The 24,038-nt window shown below is 39.9% G+C and overlaps 2 protein-coding genes across 20 annotated transcripts in view; one reads left to right on the top strand and one right to left on the bottom strand.

Moving 5' to 3' along the window:
- itpkb (inositol-trisphosphate 3-kinase B) overlaps positions 1-18,223 on the bottom strand; it is a 34,866-nt gene extending 16,643 nt beyond the window's left edge. The window contains exons 1-5 of one of the 2 annotated variants that reach the window (XM_085131852.1): positions 18,118-18,223; positions 6,054-6,226; positions 5,557-5,707; positions 4,921-5,205; positions 2,965-3,888 (exon numbers count right to left, since the gene is read on the bottom strand). In XM_085131852.1, coding sequence (XP_084987978.1) covers positions 2,965-3,888; positions 4,921-5,205; positions 5,557-5,707; positions 6,054-6,094 — 1,401 coding nt within the window. In that variant the 5' untranslated portion in view covers positions 6,095-6,226; positions 18,118-18,223. Of the gene's footprint in view, positions 1-2,964; positions 3,889-4,920; positions 5,206-5,556; positions 5,708-6,053; positions 6,227-10,141; positions 10,845-18,117 lie in introns of those variants that run through there. The other variant, XM_085131851.1, reaches the window with a different exon arrangement.
- Positions 18,224-21,477: 3,254 nt separating this feature from the next.
- The window catches only part of epb41l2 (erythrocyte membrane protein band 4.1-like 2), a 52,434-nt gene continuing 49,873 nt past the window's right edge, over positions 21,478-24,038 (top strand). For 5 of the 18 annotated variants that reach the window (XM_085131838.1, XM_085131835.1, XM_085131837.1 and 2 more), the window contains exon 1: positions 21,484-21,678. The gene's annotated coding sequence lies outside the window, so the exon portion shown is untranslated. The other 13 variants (XM_085131843.1, XM_085131841.1, XM_085131840.1 and 10 more) reach the window with 7 other exon arrangements.

Here is a 24,038-nt window from a genome sequence, read left to right as displayed (position 1 = left end):
AAAACATGAATAACCCACACGTTTGACATATCTGCGCCATGAAGAGCTTCTGTCTCTTTCTCTGCCTGGATAAAACCAAAAAACATGACCGGAAATATGCAAAGAGCAATACAAACAATATTCAAATCCATAAGCCAAGATCACTTAAACAAATCGTTTGTAATGCGAGTCGGCTGGTGAGAGCTAGGATATTGGTTTCGGGTGGGGTCATTCGTTAAATATGCAAGAAAAAAGAACGTATTTGCAAGTGAAAAATCTTTGGTCAATCTACCATCTCATCGATTTCATGCGGTAATATGGCTATACACTGAATATTTCAGTAGTTTTTCTGTTGCTGTTTCTGTTTTTAATATAAGCACTTCTTTCTGAAAGCCAGAAACCGATTTTTAGCACTTATTAAGTGCTAAACAAGAGCCAGCTCTGGGACTGGCACACTGTGTAAGAAATATTAAAAGCAGTTATACAATCCTTCGTTAAGTCGTGTTTCAAAGCAGAAGTGAGATGGCCTTGTGAACCTTTGCTGGCTACAAATAAAAACACATCCGCCCACCCACCTACACTCACACTACATACCCAATCAGGCCTCAGCCTCCTCTCAGAACTACATCCAAGTGCAGGAAAAGCCTAAGTGTGTGTGACTAGCAACTTCTCCAGCTTTCCCTCATTTTGATCCCCCCCCCCCCCCACCACCACACACACACAGACACAGGTTGGGGCACAGAGGTAGCTTTGTCAAAAAATTACTCAGGCAGCGAGCACAGGCCAATTGATACAGAAGCACAGAGCAACATGCACAGGCACATTGAGGTGCACAAAATGAGCCATACAATGAGAGGCTTCTGGTTTAAGGTCGCACTCACGGGCCCCTTTGCTTTCATACAGGCATATTTTAATTGCACTGCAACACCCGAGTTATAAAGTTGCCTTTGTGTGAAGCCAAATGCACAGTCAGCAATGATGATGTTTTCTTCTTTTGATGACTAACGCTGATCCAATGTGCCATTTTTTCTGTTACTGTATTGTGAATGTAGTGATTGCATCATTCGGTGGGAGCCGATGATGATCGCTGTACGCAGTGATTGTTTACTACAGGCTTGTATAAAGATTTGGGGAAAAAGCACACTGATAAGCATCATTTTTCAGGACAGTTGGTATTAGAGAGTCTCGAAGAGACAAACTCCTTCAGGAAAAGATAAGTTATAACATCACATCAGCAGGTTTAGTGTTTCGTAACCTGTTGGACTTCCATTAAAAAAGAAGGAAAAGGAAACTACACGGTGGAGCAGATGCTCACATGCTAATATTAAAAAAGTAGTATGCTTACAGTGTTTCCTATCATACAAAGGACTGTATTTATTTTACTAAAGTCTCAAATCTGGAAAAATTTCACAACAACCAGCTTGATGCTTGATCTGAAAAAAAAAAACAACAACAAAAAAACAAAACAAAACAACAAAAACAACAAAAAAAAGCAGACCAATAGATGCACCCAGCATTACCACAGTGCTACTCCTGGCATGGCTTAAAAATATTTTGAGATTATCTTTGTTGATACAGTCTTATTATTTTATTAGTGACAGTCATTTATCAAAAATGTTACAAAAACTTTAGCTTTTCCATTATTTTCAATTTTTTTTTATGAAATGTTCATATTATTCACACAACATAAAATTTACTGCTTAACCTGATTTTAAAAAAATCTCTGCCCCCCTGCAAGAAGCCAAAAAGGGACAAAATAGTTATTTATTTTTTTATAGTTATTTACCTAATTAGTTTGAACTTGTCGGCAAACTACGAGTCTTTGTTCTCATTCTGCAATCCTTAATTACTGTGCCAGTTTCTTTCATAGTTTCTCGTCTATTACAGTGTGTGTGTTTCATGTGTGTGTGAGGGGGCAAGCAGAAAGCAACAACGGAGCTAATCAGAAATTGTCGACTCGACCACAATAATTGTTGCTGAACAAGTTTTAATTAGCCTAAAGCCAAAGCGGCACCAACCCCAAACATCTGTAAGTCTGATGGGAGTGAAGCTGACCACACATGACGCTTAACAGCAACTTAATTTCAAAAGCTCAAAAGTTCAAAGACAATCTGTTAAAAGAAAGGTGTGCAGAGTTAGCGCCATTGCAAACCATTTACTCTCAACAAAAGTAAGAAACTGAGGGCGGGGGATACTACATTTTTCCAACATTTTCTCAACAAAGTCTGGCATGCTACAGCTACACCACCAGCTGCTGTTTGTCAGTCAACAGTTCATAATCCTACATCCTACAGTATCCTCTCCTCCTCATCAGTAAGTTTTGCATTTCTTGTCATCGTCACTTACTGATACAGCTATATATAGTTGTTGAGAAAAGTGCAGACTTTCCAGCTTAGCTCATCCAATGGTTATGAGACCCTGACATGAAAGAATGCTGTGGTTATGAGCTAGTTAAGATCATACTCCACTGTGAGGTCAACAACACAACTTCCATAAACTTACAACACCATCTTACAACATGCCAGGCAAGTCTTTTGGTTTCCTTTTGTGCATACAGCTTCTGTATGCAGCGCTACATGAATGGACAATCTCTGTGGTCAGACCTTCAGTTCACAGATCACACTTCAATTTTAGCGCTCAAGATGTTTGTTCCATTATGATGCATTAGCTAGGAAACTCAAGCTCTTTGAAGCATGCTTCAAATAACCAAAACCAGCGAGCCTCTGAATGGTTGGAAAGTCATTAAAATGATGGCGCCACTTGTATTAATTGTGATATGGCTGTAAGTATGTTGGTTCTTTGAGAGGAAGAACATTATTATCTGTTCCCTAGCTTTCAAGAAGAACCCATCCCTGACATTTCCTGTGTGCATTTCATGCGACAATCTTATTAGAAGTTTCCAATTAAATCGGGTCCACTGAATAGCCAGCAGGTTGTAGATACAGTGACAAACAAGCTCAAATCTCAGATTTTGAATCCACTTACTGCTTTCTGCTGAGAACTGAGGAATGCAGGGTTGAGAAGCTGTTCTCCTTTCTCCGTATCACTGGAAATATCCTCCTCCGACTCCTCCCACGAAGAGGAGAAACCGGCTGAGGAGGCAGAGGACGATGACAGCTTCCTGAGAGAACGAGCGGAGTTTGGCACGGGGCTAGAACTGGGGCTAGGCGAGCAGCTTCGCCCCTGGTCTGAGCAGGAGCCTTCAGAAGTTTGAGGCTGGTTTTCCAAACCGTGGTCAGTTACTATGACGGCAGGGATGGAAGAGTGATTTGAGGTGTGCTCGGTCATGTCGAGCAAACAAGGGGTGCTCTCGCTGCTTTGTGCCTGGGACATTTCAGGATTAACCTCCAACGTGTGTCGTTCTGGCTGGAGCAGCATTTTAGTACACAACAGGTCCTCTTTCTTATCCATCAGATCTCTTTCATCTCCGAACAGTTGCTTGCTCTCTGTTTCCATGTCCATCAGTACTTCTCCCTCTTTTTTCTCTGTGTCTGTCATTCGATCTTTATCAAATGTCTCAAGAAAACCTTTATCAAACAGTCCATCTAAACAGGGAGTTTGCTTTAATGTTTCTGAAAGGCAGTCATTTTGTTTAATCAGTGTCTTGTTGTCTGTATTTGATTTAGTGCTGCTGCTGTCCCTCTCACCATCACTCTTTCCTCCTTCGCTTCTTTCTCCGTCCTTTGTTTCTTCATCCCTTTCTCTCCCATTTTGGACAACAGAGGGGGCTTTAATTTCTTGTGGGTGAGTCATTAGGTGATCCAGAGCGGTGTTTCCTTTGCCAGGATCAGAAGGAGTTTGTTGAGTCACTCGTCTGGGAGACCGAGGGCTGCGCTGGAGCTCACTATTAAGTACCTGGGCACGGATCCCGGAAATGTGGGCCTCAAAAATGCCAACTTTTCCCCTCACCTGCACAGAGAGAACATTGAAACTACGGTTTGATTTTCTTGGTCTTACTGCAGAGAATTATGCTTTGATGCATATTTGTGTTTTCAGTATTTGGTTTAAATAGTTTAGGATTTCACAGGTGTAGCAGAGCTTTAGAAAATGTCAGAAAAATAAACAGAGAAGAAGCAATTGAAAAAAATATCATAACAAAAAACACCAATATTAAGAAAACACAGCAGGAATGGCCCACGGCGCTCAAATTTTCCATTGCCTGGCATTAAACAGAGTACTTGAGAAATAGGCCACTGGCACGCTACAACTTCAGTGTGTGACTATCTGCAGTTTCACAGTCAGTTCTAAAGTATGTTGGCATTCCCCTCAGTAAGAATAAGGAGAAAGAGGGTGAGGGAGCATAAATGTCAGGATGAATTTAAATCAACAAAAGCACTTTTGTTAAATTTGTATTGAAATCAAACTGAAAGAAATCTAATTCTGGTCCCTCTTTTGTTTATTCAGTGCACAGCAACCTCTAAAGAAGCCAAGTTGAGTTAACTCACAAGTCTCAACATATATAGAGTGCCTATTTTCTTTAATAGTTTATGCATGATGAAAACCAATAAATGGAAGTGGATTATATTACATAAAAGCTGTATTTGTTTTAGTAAATCCCACTAAGTTTTGCAACTTCTGTTTTCAGGAAGACCTGACGATAATCCTGTAACTGTTTTACTGAATGACATGCAGACAGCTTTTCTATACACATAAAACCACATAAAAACACAGAAAGAAACAGCTGAAAATGCATGTGGCCTACCTTTTACTTTTCACCGTCATCACCTACAGCTGTATAAGAGTAGCTATGGTGGCATTGACGTGACTGCCCCAGCAAATCAAATTAAACCAGGAAAACTTTTTATTTAATTGCTTTGTTGCATAACTGCATTTTTTGGATGCAGACAGAAATGGTGGTTGATGTAGCAAGTATTTTTAAAAAGCTGATAAAACCTGCTGAGAATGAGGATGTACACAATTGAAAAGCACAGGTCTGATCACCTCAACGTTCTGCAGCTCTCTGTGAATCTGCAGCAGCTGCGCTTGGCGTCTCCTCTCCTCTCGCTTCTCTCCTCCTCCTGTCTCTCGTCCCCTCTCCTCGTGGCCGTCTTCGTCCCCTCTATCTTCACCGCCAGGCGAGCTCAGGCGTCGGACTCGCTGGCCCACATTGACTCCTAGGAGCTCCGGGCTTCGCGGCGAGGGGGAGCGAGCGCGAGGTGTGGGGCTAGGCGAGCGCAAGGGTGAAGAAGGGAAGATAAAGGTTTGACCCAAGCCACGAGGGCTTGTCTAAAAGGAAAAAATACAAAATAAAACAACATGGGATTACTAAACAGGAGATGTCAAACAATATGAGCTGTACAATATATAAAAAGATAAATAATCTAAGCAGTTTCTATTTCGCATTCCCATACTGAACTACAACAAGTAGAAATTGTAGCATCAAGGTAAACCTAGTGTAGTTTCAGTGAGATAATTAATCAATCTCAGTTGCATACCACTATTATCTTACTGGCATTAGCTTTCAAGGTGTTTTACTATTGCTCTAGTGTTTTTGTCTAGACAATAATCTACTAGAAAAAAGTTGGAAAATACATGAACAGTCTATTCAGATTTTGGTGGATGTGATGAACAGGCTACCTGTGGACTCGTTGGGCTGTAGAGACCTCCTCCCAGTAACTGGCAGTAGGTGCTCCGATCTGGAACTGGCAGCACAGGTCGGGCGGCTGGTGTGATTCGGGCTCGAGAGCTGGCACTAGAGGAGCCTGGCTGGGTATGAAACTGATTACCACTGTGGAGATGTGATATGGAGAGACGATAAGAGAGGGTTTATTTTTAGGTTAATGTGCTTCAATAGGTTGTAATTATATTAGTAACTAAATAGGACACATCAGTGAAACCTAGACTTGAAATAAAGATGGCATTCATTGACAGCACACAAGTATGTGCCCCTTAAAGTTATTAATTGCTCTCTAAAGGAGTACAAACAACAAAAGAAATCCTGTTGGTCTGGTTTAACGGCTACATCAGCAGCCAAATATGTTTAAAGTATACAATTCCCATGCGAAAACTTTGTAGGAAATCTGTGTATTCTCTCAACTGTTAAAAGCAAATGAGACTTTTGAGAAATCCCATACCTGTTCATGACTCCGTTTAGGTTCAGGGCAGAGGCTGCCATCCCCACGGCCAAGCCAGGGGCTTTGAGTGCTGGGTACACATTTGACAAGCTCCCCTGAAGCTGCAGGGAGGTCTGGAGATCAGCTTTCAGTGGTTCCTCTGCATATAGTCACAGAAAAATCTGTACCCAGCGCTAAAAAAAAGTCCAGAGAAGTTTGTTTTAGTATGTCAAAGCCCTGTTATGAATAAAAATCAAAATAACAAACAGTCTTTAAGATAATCCTTTGTACATAAAAGTCCCTTTCCAAAAAGGACAAACACTGGGCCTCCGATTTTCCATTAGTAACTGTGTGATGGACAAAAAGCATAAAACAGAGAGAAAGTGAAGCAGATAAATGAAGGATAAATGCTGCAAGATAAAACATTTCAGTCCCTGGATAAAATTTGCAGTTTTGGCTGTCAATGTTACAAAATTGCAGAGATTTTTATGGTGCTCATTTCAAAATTTGAAAAGCCAATTTATTCCAGAGTTCACAGCTCATCCTTCAGGGCACTGATCTTTTTTACACCAGGTTTTCGTGCTACCGTATACAACTTTGTTATAAAAGGACCGGCGCCACAACTGCCAAAATTCCTCCCAATCAATCTCTCACTGTTGTTTTGCTCTTCTCGGTGCTGCAGCACTTACACTTATTTGAGAAATGAGCTGCAGTGTAAACATGACATGACATTCCTTCAGGGGAGAGGCCTGAGGCAGAGGCAGAAAAATTGCTGAACTGAGGAGACATATAAACCAGCCAACGTGGGAGAGTGAGAAATTATAGTTTAAAATGATGGTGTCAGTGTTACAATCCAAAACACTTGTGCATAGTCCCCTTATTACCTGACAGTAATTAATTAAAGGTGTTTCCAGAGTTCAGTTCCTCTTCTTTTTAAAATGATTTATAAAGAATCATATTATTTTAAACTAACTTAGAAACATGTTATTGTAAATAAATCAATATTTTACTGCTGATTCTGCTCAGCCTATTTAAATCCCATTATCATGATGTGACACACAGAAATGTGCTGTCACCGATTAGTACTTCCCTTTTTGCAGTGGTTTTGGTTTTTGGTCCTGCACTCTGATTGGCCAAATTCGAAAAATAATAAAAACATTACAATATTGCAGAAACTGTGTATCTTCTGGTTTATTTTGATATATTTTTCGCATAAAAAATAAATGAAAGATTTGTATACAAATACTTTATTTTATTTCTAATGTAAAAATCATCTGACAAAGCCAACTAAGTATACTGACTTAGCATATATTAACTCACAGTTAACCTTGAACTCAAGAACAGAATAAGCTTTCTATTATATAATCTATTGTTTCATTCACATACACCTCAATGCATACAGTTAAGCTGCATAACAGCTTGTAGTTCCATGTCCCGCAGTGGAAAAAAAGCCATGCAAATACTGTGCAACAGAAGTGTTTGATTTGGAGTGGTCAACTGCGCAGCGCTTTCAAAAACGTCTAATTTCTCAGTGGCTCCTACTTTGTTTCTATTTGATTCAACGTCATACTTTAAATTTCAAATTCTCAGCTTCAAGCGAGACTGATAAATGAGTGTAGATATTAAGTGTGTTTCCTTCTGCAGCTGAGCAAGATATTTTAGCAACAGTGAAATGGAATGTGGTCAGCCCAGGTAACATAGCTTAAAAGAGACAGAAACACACTGTATATTTTTCACACCAAACAACTAGTTTGCAGGTAAGAACACCCAGCTGAAGCCTGTATCTCTAACAATCGAGATAATTAACAATAGAGCTTTTCAAATCTTTTCAGTCAAGTTGGCTTCTCCCAAGCATAACAGGATTCTTGTTCTCGCCACCTTGCCAAAAACTGCCTTGGCATGAGTTTTGAGTCCTGGTAAGTTAGACAGCAGTTTATGAACCAGGGGGTAAAGATGGGATTTCCTCGTTGGGTTGTGACACAGTTAGATAGAGGCAGAAAACAATCTGAATGTCTCGCCTCTCGAGTACTTCACAAAACCACCACTCCTACTTTTTTCACACTGTTTAATCACTTGTCTGTGCATTAGTGTTAGTGGAAGCAACACAAAGGCCCACAGGGGATGAGGGAAGTCTGAGAGGGAGACACGGAGACAGTGCAGGATGGATAAAAGAAGGAAGAGAAAGGGGGGAAAGAGAGGTGCTCACGGGCTATTTTGGTTGTCTTTTCTGAACCTCTCATGCAGAAGTAGGGGATTTACTTTCCATGAAACAGCTCGGAGTGAGTAATGAAAAGGCACTGGGCACCAGGAACCATTTTCACACTTGCAGATGTGTAGCTGAAACCCAAAAATCTATCTCTATCTCAGGACAACTCAAAATGTTTTGAATATTTAGCTTCGTGGGGTTTGTTGCCCTGCTTGGACCATTTAAATTTAGACTGTTACTAAGAGAGAAATTAAAAAGTCTTAAACAACTGACTGACCGCTTCATAAAGTGGATGAAGGTGCTTCAAATGAGATCAGTCAGATCATATGTAAAGCAAAATGCATCTATTGTGCCACAATGGCCTAAATAAAGGGGCAGGGCATTTCCTGAAAGACAACATTCAACAGAAGAGAAATGAATTTGACAGCTACACTACAACATACTTTATTTCTTTAAACAAACTCAATACAATACACTCGCATTACCACACTTAAACCACTTCAGAGTGTTGTCAGTGCTTTAGCACAGCCTAATGTCTCACACACACACACTGAGTGGGACTGTGCGAGCATTCAAACTGTCCGCTTGCCTACACAAGTGGGCAATAAACCTACATACAATACACTAATAAAAAGGCAGCTGAAGGGAAAAAAAGTGTGGAACATGATGATGATGATGACGATGAACACTCCTTGGAATTTACAAGCAGATATTATAAGGATGGGGTTAACAAAGGCAAAAAGATGATATATTACAGTGACATCTGTTTCTTTGTGAGCTTTGCAGTGTTTACCCTTTTAAAACCTCTCTTTGTGTATTAGGATATTCTGGGCAATGTTACACTTCTACAGTTTATAGTGACTTTGAATGTTTATGTGACTGGCTTAAAAGGATTAAGCAGTACATAAGCAGCTTCTCTTTACAATACATCAACAGATAGATGGGTTTTCTAAATAAAACTGCACATAGAACGATAGATGAGAGTGTCCATATCACACACTCCTAGCAGATGGAACACGCAGAACTCAGTATCTCATTTTCAAAGGGCTTGAGTCGGAAAAATTATAAATAAACTGAGCTCCAGTGATCAGCAATTGTTCTAAAAATAAGGTATTTCTTAAAATTTAACTTTTGCTACCAGCTTCTCCAGTATGCTGATTTGTTATTTTACTGTTACACATCAAAGATAAGTGAATATGTGGGATTTTGGACTCTTGGGTGGGACAAAACAATCATTTATTTACACCAAGCAAATATTCAAGGGAAGGCAGACAGATTAATCAGCAATGAAATAAACTGTATAATCTAATGCTATTATTTATCTCGTAATATCTACTATTATACAAGCTATTGGGTTATACAGCCGCTCAAATTATGGATCTCGTACAAGTTGATAAAATTATTTATATATATATTTTTTAATCTGTCTGCTCTAGATTTATTTTAGAAGCAACAGTTAATGATATTTAAAGGTTGGCCTATGTAAGGCACAGAAATGTGTATATAAAGACTTTAGAATTTTGTCTATTTAAAAAATGACTTTAACCACTTTTAAAGTCAGTGGCTGTATTTCAGTTTTCCATGAATGGTTACCTCTTGCAGTCATTGGAGGCCAGTCCAAAGCGATTAGATAAGGTATTTGCAATGATTCAGCTTTGATAATTGGGTCCATTTCTGGATCCAGCTCCCACAAAATGTTCTAAAACTCCAGGTTTGAAAACTCAACTTTAGCCTGCACGACGCTGCATAAAACACAAAATAAGGGCAAAGAAAGAAGAAAGCTTCCCCACGTTGGCTTGGCCACCAAAGAGGATGCTACCTCTCCATACCGAGGTGCTGGTATTAAACTGTAATAAAGCTACATCCAGTTGTTGTGATGGAGGTCATGCCGGTGTTATCTTACCTCAGCCCCGTCCTCTCCAAAGCTGCCGCGGGACGCTTTAATCAGTCTGTGATATCACGGTCATCACCAGCAGCAATATCTCGATGATGAGTCTTCGCTGTCTCTGAGTGTGACACTCGCGACAGCAAACGCACAAAGGCAGCACCAGTCTCTACTCCTGTCTCGTGCGGTTTGACTTTTTTTCCATGAACCAACTTCGACGCAAACGCATTTTCACCAAAAAAAAAACCAAAAAAAAAAAATTAAAAAAAACCCCTCTTCAACAGAAGGAAAAAAACTTTAAATGTCCCTTTCTTCTGTGAGCATCTGGTTGTTGGTGAAGAAGACTTTAAAGCATTTCAGAGTCGGTCCAGTTGAATTCCCGTCACGGCTTTGCTCTCAGGATAAGCACTTTCTGGTGAGGTTTCTGTTGTCATGTGTTGCTCGACACCTCGCTGCTCGTAGTAAAGCGCTGTTTGTCTGAGTGCTTGAAGCCGGAAGCAACCACGGAGTATCTCTCTCCCCCCCCCTCTCTCTCTCCCCCTCTCTCTCTCGGTTCACTGCAGGGCTAAAAACTGAAAAGCCGAACGCGAGCCGTGTTCTCTCGCTTTGTGGACGCACGTGCACTCCTGCGGGGAAACCCTCGTATAAACACGCACAAGCGCGCGTGCTGAAAGTTAATTAAAAGTAGCAGTAGCGGTGGTTCGAGTTAAAAGTGAGATACTGCTGACACTGGCTGTCGTCGTTATCTTGTAGGTTCTTCCATCTAATTCAAATGAGCTTTATTTGGCTTGACAGTGATTAAGGACATGCATGACTGCGCAAGCAAAGCAGGTAGCCTGCAGTATTTAGGAATCCAGTGTTTTGTGGTTATTAAAACAGGCAATAGTGAAATGTGTAAGCTAGCTAAAATTAGCTGCAGTTCACAGACAGAATTACCCTGATCAGAGTGTACTATTATTATAATATGGCCTTTAGTGTTACTACCCGTTTTTTTTTACGAAACTATGGTAATGATACTTTATTAAAGCTGGGCACTTTATTAGGTACACCGGGTTGTAAACCCTTAGAATTGCCTTCAGAACTGCCTCATTTCTTCATAGCAAAGATGCAACAGTGTTCTGAAAACATTCTTCCGAGATTTTGATCCATATTGACATCGTAGCATGACACAGTGCCTGCTCCCATTCCACCTCTGCTGGACTGAGGTGGAAGCACTGTGAAAGTACAATATGAGCTTAGTGACAGTAGGCATCAGAAACTGGTTACACTGTGGTCATAAAGCAACAATACTCAGGCAGGCTGTGGTGTTTAAATGATGCTCAGTTGGTACTAAGTGTGTCAAGAAAATATCTCCCACACTAATACACCACCAGCAGCACACTGAAGCGGTGATACAACCCAGGATGGATCCATGCTTTAATGTTGTTTATGCCAAATTCTGACCCAACTATCTGATTGTTGCTGCGGATTTCAAGACTCATCGAACAGGAGAGGCACCCGGTGTGGTCTTCTGCTGCTGTTGTCCATCTGTTTCAAGGTTCAAAATGTTGTGTGTTCAGAGATGCTCTTCTGCATACCTTGATTGTAACCACTGGTTATTTGAAGCAGACTGACCTTTCCCTTCTGACGTCTCTGGTATCAATGAGGAATTTTCATCATGAAATACTCAGACTAACTCATCCGACACAATCAATGCCATTTAAATCATCTGTTATCCCCACTGTGATGCTCAGTTTGAACTTCAGCAGCTCGTCTGCCCCATGTCAACGTGCCTAAATGCATTGAGTCGCTGCTGTGGGATTGGCTGACTAAATATTTGCATTACCAAACAGTTTAACAGGTGTACCTAATAAGTACCTATGCAGCTCAAGCTGACCCTTCATCAGTCCGTCTCATCTAATGAACATTGTACTCGTGCTCACGTGCGACATTATTAGAAATGTAGCAACAGTTAAAAAGGGGATGATGAAGTTGTTTGGATGTATGGGGTTGTTTCTGTGCCTGTTGTGAATCTGTTTACTCTCTGTTTGGATGCCAGGATAAAGAGTGGTGCTGGAAATTGTTGATTTGAATGTGGCCGGTGATGCAAGAGCAGTCAAATGAATTCTCCAACCACAGAGGACAATACAGCAGCGCCGTGATTGACCGAGGTAGCACGAGAGTTTAGTTCACCAAGACATTGAAAAATCAGTTAATTAAGAAATATCTCATTATGTTTGATACCGAAGTTAATGTTGCCATGCCGTAGAAGGAATGTGTAGCTCAGAGGATCAGCAGTATCTGTACTTTAAACAACAAGTCGCGTGTGGATGGGCCTTCAGCAGTAGATGTTGCTTTTCCCAGATTGTTTTGTTGTCGTTGTTTTTAATCAACGGGTTGAGATCCTGATAACAAGCAGCTTGGCAGTTTCATCGGGAGTCCTGCTGTGATTGTGAATTCCATCAGTACTGACACACCTCTACAAAACTATGTACTGCAGATAGCCATCAGTATAAAGGCTCAGTAGCTGTAGTATTTCAATAGCTCATTAGTTTGTTGCCAGTTTTTCCAGTTACAGTTTAACCTTGTCTTAGTTGGAATATGCAGGGCGAGGTGGAAAATGCTGTGCTGTGTTTTAATATATAATATATCTATAATTTGGCCTTGAGCTTGAACCAAGTGAAAACAAAGCTCCATATTAGCTTCCTAAGATGTTCATCAACACATAGATTTCCATCAGTACAATCAGATGTCAGGTACCAGAATTTTAAACATTTTTTCTTATCACAGGGGCGTAGTATGAAAACATTAATGTTGATTAGGGTGTCCTATAGAGATAATTGGTCACAGTATCAAACTGTGGTCAGACAGGTTTATTATCCTAATCCTAGTCTTGTCCTGGTATGAAATGCTTGAAATATTTCACATTTTTTCCAGGAAGGCTTAAGTGGGACTTTGTGTAGAGTGCAGAAGAATGAAAAACCCAAACAAGTCCAACGTGTTTCCATTTGAGGAAACAATCTGTCATCTTAGATAAATGCATTTAGTTTAGGACAATAGTCATCTTTCCAAAACATGGCTACGTTTTTCAAGCTTTCACACTTGGCTAGCAATATTAAAAGAGCTTCTCTCATCCCACATGAAGTCAGAGGTGACACTGGTGATAAAAGAGTAGGTGCTGCCCTCTTGTGGTGTGCAAGTAATCTGCAAAATGGGAGCAGACTTAGGCTGTAAAGAGTACATACACTGCTCAAAAAGTAAAAAATACAAAATGAAAGGAACACTTTTTAATCAGAGTATAGCATCAGGTCAGGTAAACCTCTGAGATATTGATTTGATCAGTTAAGTAAGAAAGGGATTGTTAATCAGTTTCTGATGCTTTGGTATAAATGATATTTACAACAGGTGCACTAGAGTGGCAAAAATGAGACATTTTTCCCTGACTGTTTTTGCATTTGGCATAGCGTCAGTGTCACTACTGGTAGCATAAGGTGATACCTCAACCCTACAGAGCTTCCACAGGTAGTCTAACTCCTCCAGGATGCCACATCAATACGTGCCACTGCCAGAAGGTTTGCTGTGTCCCCCAGGATATTCTTAAGAGCGTGGAGGAGGTTCTAGGAGACAGGCAGTTACTCTAGGAGAGCTGGACAGGGCCATAGAACGCCCTTAACCCATCAGCAGGACTGATATCTGCTCCTTTTGTGCAAGGATGAGTCGAAGAGTCCAGGTATTGCGTTTTGCGTGTTCTCTTGTGGATAAAATATGGGTTTGTGAGATTTACAAATCAATGCATTCTGTATTTATTTACATTTTACACAGTGCCACAGCTTTTTAATGATTGGGGTTGTAACAACTTTAAAATTGGGATAATGCAGGTGATATGACATGGAACATAGACCCACGAGAAACATGGCACTGCACAAGAGTCTGACAATTGCTTTGTATAATCGTTCACTCTTGTAAATTTCTGTCTTTGAAACAGTTTATGACATTTCAAAGATCAAGTAAAGCTGTCAGCAAAATGTGAAACAACGATTATGACTTTATGTTCAAAATGTCTATATTTTGTTGAAGAGATAACGGCTGTAGCATAACTAGGACTCGGCTGTACTTTTGTGTAATACCACTTTGTACCACAAGATGATGCAGTGAGACAGTGTAAGGTTTAAATCAAATCAAATTCAAATTCAAATTCAAATTTTATTTGTCACACACACACAACCATACACAGTATGACATGGGGGTGAAATGCTTGTAGCTGCGCAGTGCCCGACCATTAAATGACAGAAAAAAGATTTACAGTATTTACAATTTACTACAAAATTTACAAATTAACTTAGGAATTTACAGTAAAAATAAAAATAAAAATAAATAAAAATGTGCAAACAGCAGAGAGAGATTATAAAGATTATAAATTATAGGAAATTATAGGAAATGTGTGGTGGTGCGTGTGGTGATGTGATGTGTGTGAGAGTCCAGTCTTATAGTGATGTGTGTGGGAGAGTACAGTCCTACACCTGGTTCAGGGCCCGAATAGCCTGTTAGTAGCCTATTAAATGTAAATTGTGTAAAATCTTGCCTTGCAGTAAACTGAATTTTTTCATTTTTATTTTTTAACCTCTCACTGCTGTAGGACAAAATACTTGTAGTGAGTGTAGGCTGTCCGTATTCTGTTAACCTCAGCGGGTGTCCATATCATTCTGTTTGGGAGGCTTTAAACTTTGTGAATTGAGTCCAGCACGAGTTGATGAGTCAGTGAAGCTCACTTCTCTCTAGTGATAGCGATACTGAGGTGAGTAATTAAGGATATCCTGAACTCTTCTGTCATTAAGCGCTGTTGCTAGCTGCTGTTAGCCGGTGTTAGCTAAACTTTCCTAACATTGTTGGACTTGGTGTATTACCTCTCACACGATGTGAGGGAAAGTTTGAGTTTTAGGACACTCGAGCCTAACATTAGCTGACAAGATGTTAGCTTATAGCCAAGTATTGTTGTTTAGGTCGCATGTCTGATCTGCTGACAGTAAGTAAAGATGACAATAGGGGGAATAGTTATCATGTTTTCATGTTTTAGAGCCTTGACTTCACTTCAGGAAATTAGGCTTGAGGCGAGGAGGAAGAACGCATGAGTTTGTTGGGAGACGTAAATACAAGATGTATATTTGTTTGTTTGTATATTTATGAGTACAAACAAACAAATTTATGAGTACAATATTCTAGGTGATCGTGGCTCAAGAGTTGGCAGTTCGTCTTGTAATCAGAAGGTTGCTGGTTCGAGCCCCGGCTCCGACAGTCTCGGTCGTTGTGTCCTTGGGCAAGACACTTCACCCGTTGCCTACTGGTGGTGGTCAGAGGGCCCGGTGGCGCCAGTGTCTGGCAGCCTCGCCTCTGTCAGTGCACCCCAGGGCAGCTGTGGCTACAATGTAGCTTGCCATCACCAGTGTGTGAATGGGTGGACTAAGTGAAGCGCTATACAAATACAGGCCATTTTCTATTAAATAAACTCAGAAAATGACTGTATCTTTAAGTCATTAAGAACACTAAATTATTTACAACAGTGACTTGAGAAAAGGCAAAACCACAAGGATATTAAAAGTGGGGTTAAAAATAAATACCAAGATAGCAGCAGGCATTTTTAAAAAATTCAGCACGTCCATTGATAACAAGCTGGTTAGCCCTCACGCGAAAAAGCTAAACATCACTTTAAGGATCATTTGTAGATAATTTAAGTAGCTGATATTCTTCTGGGTAGCTTTATATATAATACTAAAGCATAATTTACTGGTAGATTCATATTTTTTATTACCATTTACTTATGCAAAAGGATTAGTTGCTACAGCTTTAAGATAAATAAAGCAGAGTACAAAGTGCAAAAATATATAATTCGCTGCTGTGCTGTGGCACACCTGTGCCCAGATGTATGGTATGTTTCCTCTATGTGATTAAACAAGTGCAAACACAGAGCTGAAACTCTAGACTGTAGCTTGGTGACACTTGAAGTGTGTTATTGCTGCTGATAAGCTAATGATGGGCCACTCTGCAGAGAAAGCTCTCTCTGTATGTTTCATGCATTCCCATACTACTTCCCATCAATGTACATATATATTTTAACATAACTTTCTGTTCATGGCTTCCCGCTCTTTATTGATCTGTAGATGAAGTTGTTTGTCTTTTCAAAGGTTTTTTTTTCTCTCTCTCTTCCTTCCTCGACTGACACCTGATCCTGGAGTTTAGAGTTACCACACACAAACACAATAAGAGGCAGGGTGAGGGAGCGAGAGAGTTAAAGGCTAACTTTACATAACAGCGAATAGGTGTGAATGGATAAAGAAGTATTTGTTCAGTGTTAAGGTATTTGCTGAAGATAGAGCAAGAGAAGTAGACTTAATCAAGGAATTCTGCAGTCCACTCAATCCTCGCCTATCAGCTGTTTGTCAGGTAAAATCCATCTCAGTGTTTTTGCCTAATGTGGGTGTGCTGTCCTGTCTTAGCATGTGTTTAGCATAGAAGCTGTACATCTCTTCAGCTTGTAGACTGCAGGCAACAGAGGTGCATAGACAGCATACCATTTAGCTTAGAGATGTTTCACTGACTGTGAAAACGAGAAATGGTTTGCAGTGAATCAGGGGTATTGTAGGGGTGTGTTTTAGTGTATTTCTGTTAAATGTGATTGTGTTTCCCCTTCTATGCTTGGCAATCTTCAGGACTAATACAGGTATTATATTCCCCTTGTGCATGTTTTATTTGCCATTTGTGTTGCCATGGATGAAACCTTTTAAAATTTGAAAAATCACCCCTGAGAAGTTTTCATAGACATTACAGAACAAAAGACACATTTGACAGCTTTTATAATATTTACATATCATAGTATCATAAACTAAGTGTTGTTCCTACTCTTCAACTGATGATTGAGAAGGATTTTTGAAATGATTAAAATATATGGCATCACATTCAGCAACAGTACCATGCAATACTCTTGAGCCACCCCTCATTTCTTTATATTTTGCTTCCAAGTAGCCGGTAATAGTTCTCCAGGCTTTCTGATGGTCTTTCAAAGGTTTTCATTGGTTGCTTTACTTTATTTTTTAATTTTCTGTCTGGCCCTTGTACCTTACCATTATCAGAGGCTTTTTTTTTCTTCTTTTGTTTGTTAAGCCACTTAACTCTGGCCTGTGAATCAAGCATAAAATTCAATTCAAGCGTAAAAAACATCTAACTTAGGGGATCAAACAGTTTTGCAACATAACAAACTAGTCACTAATGAACCGTTTATAAATTGTAACTTTAGGTGCTTTGTTACTTACAGCCTGAAACAAAAACAAATGTCAAATATAACTCAGTGTGACAGGCTTAGAATAGTATTTTTGTATCAACAATGGGGTTTCCAAAGAGCCATTACTCAAATCTTGGTATATCTACGCATGGTGTGCAGCATGTCCTTAAAAAATCGGAGGAAATTGGCAGGCCTCAAAACTATCTGAAAGTCCTTTTCTTGGGAAATAGGAAAGTAATACAGCAAAGCCCTCACACAGAACCTGAGTGATGTAACTGGCCCCTTAAATGATCCATCGACTGTTCACTGAAACCTGAAATGGTCCCAGTGGAAGGGTGGCTTTCAAGAACCCGTTCCTACGGAAGGCAACAGAGAGAAAAAGCTGGTATGCCAAATTAAACAAGAACTGGTGTGAAAGTTCTGATAGAGTGATGAATCTAAATTTCACATTTTTAGTTTTAAACTGTTTTTCATACGCAGAGGAGGTTAGGAGAGAGGTATAGCAATGAGTGTCCCTAGCCAACTGTAGAATCCGGTGGAGTCTATATTGTTGTTTGGACTGCATTTTAGTCAGTGGCGTTGGGGATCTTGTCAAAACTGGTGGAATTATAAACACAGAGAAGTACTTTTAGATTTTGGTGTGCCATACAAAACCATCTGTACAACGTCTGATTGTCCACAGCTTCATTTTCCAGCAGGACAGCTGAATCTCAAACACACTGCTAATGGAGTAAAAACATACCTGGATAGAAAAACACACATTGCAGCACTATCAGTTATGGATTGGCCTCCCCAGCACCCGGACATCAGCGTTATTGAAGCAGTCTGAAATCATCTGCATGGTGAACAGAACAAACAGCAGTCAACATCCAAAGAAGAGCTTTGAATATCCTGTTGAAAACTATTCCAGAAAACTACTAAAAGAGATGAGAAAAAAGCTTGTCTAAGACCTACTGTTACGAAGAATAAAGCTGGTCATACAAAATATGGACTTTGGACATTTCAGGATTGTATAAGCTGTTTTTGATTTGTATACTGCATTTCCATTTATTTTTGCACTTTTCCATAAATTGTAGTAAAATTTCAAGTAAAATATAAAGAAATGAGATGTGGCATCTCGAATGAGATGAAAACTCAGGATGTTTTAGCTAGTGTAACCTGATATTAGATCATAAAGATCTTGTATTTAAAAAAAATCTTGGACTGAATTTCATGGGGGGTGGATTAAAAGAAAAATCCAGCTTTTTTTTGTCTTTACAGTTGTTGCTGATGATAATTACATGAACATCATTAGTCTGAAAGGATGCACCAATCATTAAATAATACTTAGCAAGCTTTTTTTTTTTTTTTTTTTACTAATAAAGATAGGGGGCTGATTTGTTTCTAAAGGTTACAGAGATAAATGTTTCTCAGTTTAGGATTTGAGGATGACAGGCTCATAGCTGGCTCGTCGTACAGACCTGCAGGGCAATAGTTGATCTAGTGGGCAATGTTTTACTATCCAGATGGCTGTGTCAGAGTAATTCTCCTTAGAAGGGCTCGCCACTAATCCTCCAGAGAATCTGCACTGGCTTGATCTCGTGTTTGTATGTGAAACCAAACAGCTAGCCTACTGTAGCTCCCTGGCTGTGAAAATGCTGAAGTTTTCTCATTGTAAATACCGTTGTATTGTGTAAATTAGAGCGCAAGTTATAGGTTTACTGGGAGGACACAACTATCCACACTGTGAGCCTTTCTAAGGAGCAGAAAGCAAAGAGTCCACAGCTTTGCTGGGTGCTCACCATGCACTGAGAGGTTTCTGTAGCACAGAACAGGAAGGGATGAGATAATCAACAGAAGAGAGAGTGCCAGGAGAGAGAGAGAGAGAGATACAGGCACCATAGATTGAGTCAGGCTGATTAGGTGCAGATTCAAGTCATAAGATTGTCTTAATCTCAATGCTGGATCTATTTCTGCAACATGGGACCTTTGACAATCAGGTACACTTTTCAAGCTTTTAATATGCCTTCAGAGCTATAGAAAACCTAATTGCTGTTTACTGTAGTTTTTCTTATTGCGATCTTAGTCTTAATGGTGAGCCACACAAATTTAAATGTCTTAGAAGCAAGAAAAATGTTGACATTAAACTACACAGAGACAAAACCAGCCTTTTAGTAGTCTGTTACAGGGCCGCGAGATAAAAAAGGTTGAACACTTTAGGCACAAATGAAGGTGACTTTAACAGAGTGTGAGTAATTGTTGCGTTGTCGATGCTGTGAGGGGATGGGCTGTGTATGGTCTTTTTTCCCCTGGTCTGGATGACTCATAGGTGCAAAGGAATCAGCTGTGTCACCTTCACTGATGAGCAGACTCAATGAAACAGGGTTGTGTAAAAACCTAGTTTACCTATGCATATAAAAGCATGAACTCATTTTCTTTTTTTTAAGTGCATCCATGTGCAAATGTAGTGGATGTAGCTCATAAAATAAACATGTGGCTGTGATGTGAAATAATGCATGGGCTTTAAAGCAGTTTCTGATGCACTGAACTTCTCCGTGTTTCATCGTGCATGCTCCTCTGGACTGCTTTGCTGCTGGATCAATGCTGCTTTGCCAATGGTGAGTCCACTGAAGCACACACTCCACCCGCCTCTTAGTTACCTAACTGGGAAATCCAGTCATCTTTTCCTGTTGAGAGAGTTTTTGTCACACTATTTTCACCAGTTACTAATATTTTAATCATTCAGCTTTATCTTTTAGTTGTATAAAATCTGCTATAAATCACTGTTGTCTTTGTGTGGCTGTTTACTCCTCTTTTTGTAGATGTCAAATCTGCATGCTGCCTTACTCTATAAGCCAATTACTTGAGCTTTGTTAATCTGGGTGTGCGCGTTGGTGTTTATTTACGGGTGTGTTTAGCAGCCGTGCTTCATGTTATGCAATGACCCCCCCCCCCATGAATTGGAAATAAACTGCTTATGAAAGTGAAATGGAGGCTAAAAACTAATGCGCTTGATGTCACTTCTGTAGGATGGGTTAGAAATCATGAGGAACTATAATTAGAAATAAACTAAGCAAACCCCAAGGCTAAGCATGTTAATAATAAATGCATAACTTGAAAATATAGTCTGTATAAATAGTTTGCCACAGAAAAACATGTCTTGACCAACTCACATGCAAGATTTTAGAAACAATATTGAACCCGTATTGCATCATCTTATTCTTTTGGCTGCTCCCTTCAGGGGTTGCCAAAGTGGATAGTCTCCCTCCATCATACCTCTCTCTAGCATCCTCTTCTGCCACACCAACCCTCTGCATGTCCTCTATCACTACTTCTATGAACCTACTCTGAGGTCTTCTTCTTTTTCTCCTGCCCGACAGCTCCATCATCGATATATTTTGTCAAACATATACCACCATCACCAAACTATACATCATAGCAGGTCTCACTATTCCTTTGTAAACTTTCTTTTACTCTTGCTGCTATCCTTTTTTCACAAATCACCCCTGAGACTGATCTCCACCCACTCCACTCTCTTTCTCCCCTGTCGTGCACTGTCTTGTTGCTTTGCATGGTTGACTCAAGGTCTTTAAACTCATCTGCCTTCACTACCACTACTACTTGCATCTGCAGGTTTTTCCTGTGTCCTTGAGGTGTGACTACTCATATGTGCTCCACGTGTAGTTAAGTAAAAAAAAATATGCATTACCTGACTTTACAGAGGTCTGTGCATTTTCCTGTTACTTTATGGCATTTGGCAAAAAACAAAGTATATTTTCAACTCAAATAAATTAAATCACAATAAAAAAAACTGTTAAACTCATTGGCTGACTAAATCTTTATTTACATTTTATTCAATGTTTAAAACTGTTTTATTTTCACATATTAAGCTAAAATTCGTCCACTCTTCAATGTCAAGTCTAAATAAAATTAAACCAGTCCCCAAAAAGAAGTAAAAAATATCATTAACATTTGCGTCCTCGAGAGGGCGCTACTCCGCTACATTTGCACTACCATATCCGCACTGAACGTCCCACTGACGCTAAAAGACAATACGTGCGACCAATCACATATCAAGATCTAATACAGTAATGGCTCTAAGCCAATGGGAGCTTGCGAAAAGATGTTTTTCACTGTATGGGGCGGGCCTTGGTGGATGATGGATACGTCTGCTTTGCGCCCTAGCCAAATCTTCGGTGTGGACTGTAGTTGAGATTTTTGGAGGCTGAGGTAGTGGGACATTCGCTATTTTTTGGAGGAGAACAGAGCGCGAGTCCACATTTGGGAAAGTCTCGTCATACGCATCGTTGGAGATTAACAACAGGTAACGAATAATTTGGCCTCCTTTAAATCACGTGATTTCTACATCAGCTACTGCAGATGATTCATCGCGTTTTGGGGATATTTTGTACGTAATATATCGGTAGCGTACTTAACCTGCGCAAGTACGTATTGTAACCAGACGTAGTTGTTCTAATGAGGCAGAGCAAACACCGCGTTTGTTACTGAAAGGTGTTATTTAGAGTTCTGGTCATACCTTCGCTGTGAGGCGCTTCATGGCGCCTATCTCCTTCCATATTATCCCTGTTATCACCTAAGCTACCTTCATGCCCCTTGCTCCTCGCGCGCGGATGTGTTTAGGTAGTTAGCATCAAAGAGTTTGTGAAGCAGGTAAAAACCTGCCTAGCTTACATTGATTAAAAAGTGATTATCTAAATGAATAGACCGAGTTTCCTTACTCGTGGTAGCTGCATTGGGTTTCAGTTAGGTGAATGCTACTGCTGAGGTAACGGTAACTTCACAATAACGGTTGGTTCGTCTAAACACGCCATGGTAATCGTTGACTATTCAAACATCCGGCTTCGTTTTTGCGGGACAATACGTGTAGCTCCTTCCTGCCGCTAAGTTAACAAGTAGTATACGGAGATTTAAAAACACCACGCTGTTCAGAGTGAGTATGCAATTAAATTTTCTTTCTGTTTTTTTCTCCAGTCATTTGGCTGTGCTGACATGTGCTTTTAAAACCGTTTTCAAATAACTGGTATTTGTTTGATATAGTTTCATGTTCGTGACTGGTTCACAAAGCGCTCTGGGAAACGCAGTCCAAGTTATTTGTTTACTGCATTTCAAAGAGGTTTTTAACCAGGGGTTTTAAACATAAGGTCCGGGGCAGAATCGGCGCGGCAACGACTCCAAGCCGGTCGTTTGGACAGCTTTGGAAAATGTGTAGGTGGGGATAAATTTTGAACTTCATCAGGCTAAATACCCTCCTAGTGGTCATTTAAACAACTCTAAAGTACTTAAGTAAAAGATAAACAAAAAAAATTCACGCTTTTTCACAATCCACTGTGGAATTTTCTTTTTTTTAATACAAATTATACAACTTATTTAAATTAATTACAGGACACTCTGGACATTGAGTTACCAGTTAACTTTTTGTGCAGTTTTACACATTTATTTCTTACAGTTTAAACTCAAAGAGATGTGTTGAAAGACTTCTTTCATTTACTACATGTAGAAAAACTGAGGTACTGTTGAAATTCCGCTTCCATTACTTTTATTTTCAATAACCTTATATGGCCCAGTTAATATCAAAGTGACATGTATGTTCCTCATGATGTAAAATGAGCTTGACGTCTCTAGTTTAGGCTATGTTGGCTTGACAAAATACAATTGTTGCTCTCATGACCAGGATATTAAAGAAGAAGTGCTATTGGTGTAGTAACATAAATCTGTCTACATGAAGAACAGTATTTGTGTTTCTTATTTGCTTTCTAGACAGCACCGTAGAATCTGTGCTTTGACGTATGGGAAGGACGTAGCTACTTTACAGACAAATGCAGGCAGACTGGAAAGAGCCAAGATCGTGCTGACTTGTAAAAACTTGGTGGCAACTAGCAAACGTACCTGTTCATGTCTGTGTGTTCAGTGCCACTGTTAACATTAATGAAGTATGCTGCTTTTCTAGAAGTTATTCTTTAAATGTCTCCTTGTGATCATAAAACACATCCAATATATCCACGGCTATCTGTGTTTGATGTTTCGAAGTACCACAACTTTGAGCAATACACACCGACTAATATTAGGACATCTAGCCATGTACTTGGGTTCCTAAGTGTCACTCTTAAATCTAATCAGACGCCATAGTATGTGATGTCAAGTACCCATGACCTTAATCAGCGCCACTCCGCTTGTGGTGTTCTGCTCTCTATGTGAAAGGAAGGTAGGTCAGATAGTAATGAAGGACATCAGGACAGAGATAAAGTCATGGACAGTAGATAGTCCCAGGCTGTGCCCCTAATGCATACACTGGGATCAAAGGCCTAACTATTGTTGTTTCTAAAAGTAAATCAGTTTATTTCCCAGGCTGCAACAGTTGTTGTACTTCCATGTAGCTGTGAAGTCTTTTTTGTTCAGTTTCATTTTGTAGGCTAGAGAAGACTTTGAGGACTTTAGAGCAGAGCAGGCCAATTCTGCCCTTTCATAAATATTAGTGTGGTGACATACCACTATAGATTCTCAGTAGATTCAGGCCTGCCTAGTCAGACATTTCTATAACTATTGATATGCAGATCAATCATTCTTTGTACCTGTTTCCAGCCCCCAAAAACCCTTGTGCAGGGCAGTATGAGGATCTTTTAATTTCATTCATTTATTTTTTTTTTGGAAAAGGGGTCCTGATTG

This window comes from Neolamprologus multifasciatus, chromosome 15, assembly GCF_963576455.1.
Source record: "Neolamprologus multifasciatus chromosome 15, fNeoMul1.2, whole genome shotgun sequence".
Taxonomy (NCBI): Eukaryota; Metazoa; Chordata; class Actinopteri; order Cichliformes; family Cichlidae; genus Neolamprologus; species Neolamprologus multifasciatus.
The sequence above is the reverse complement of the archived record's forward strand: the minus strand, read 5'-3'. Positions and strand labels throughout refer to the sequence as shown.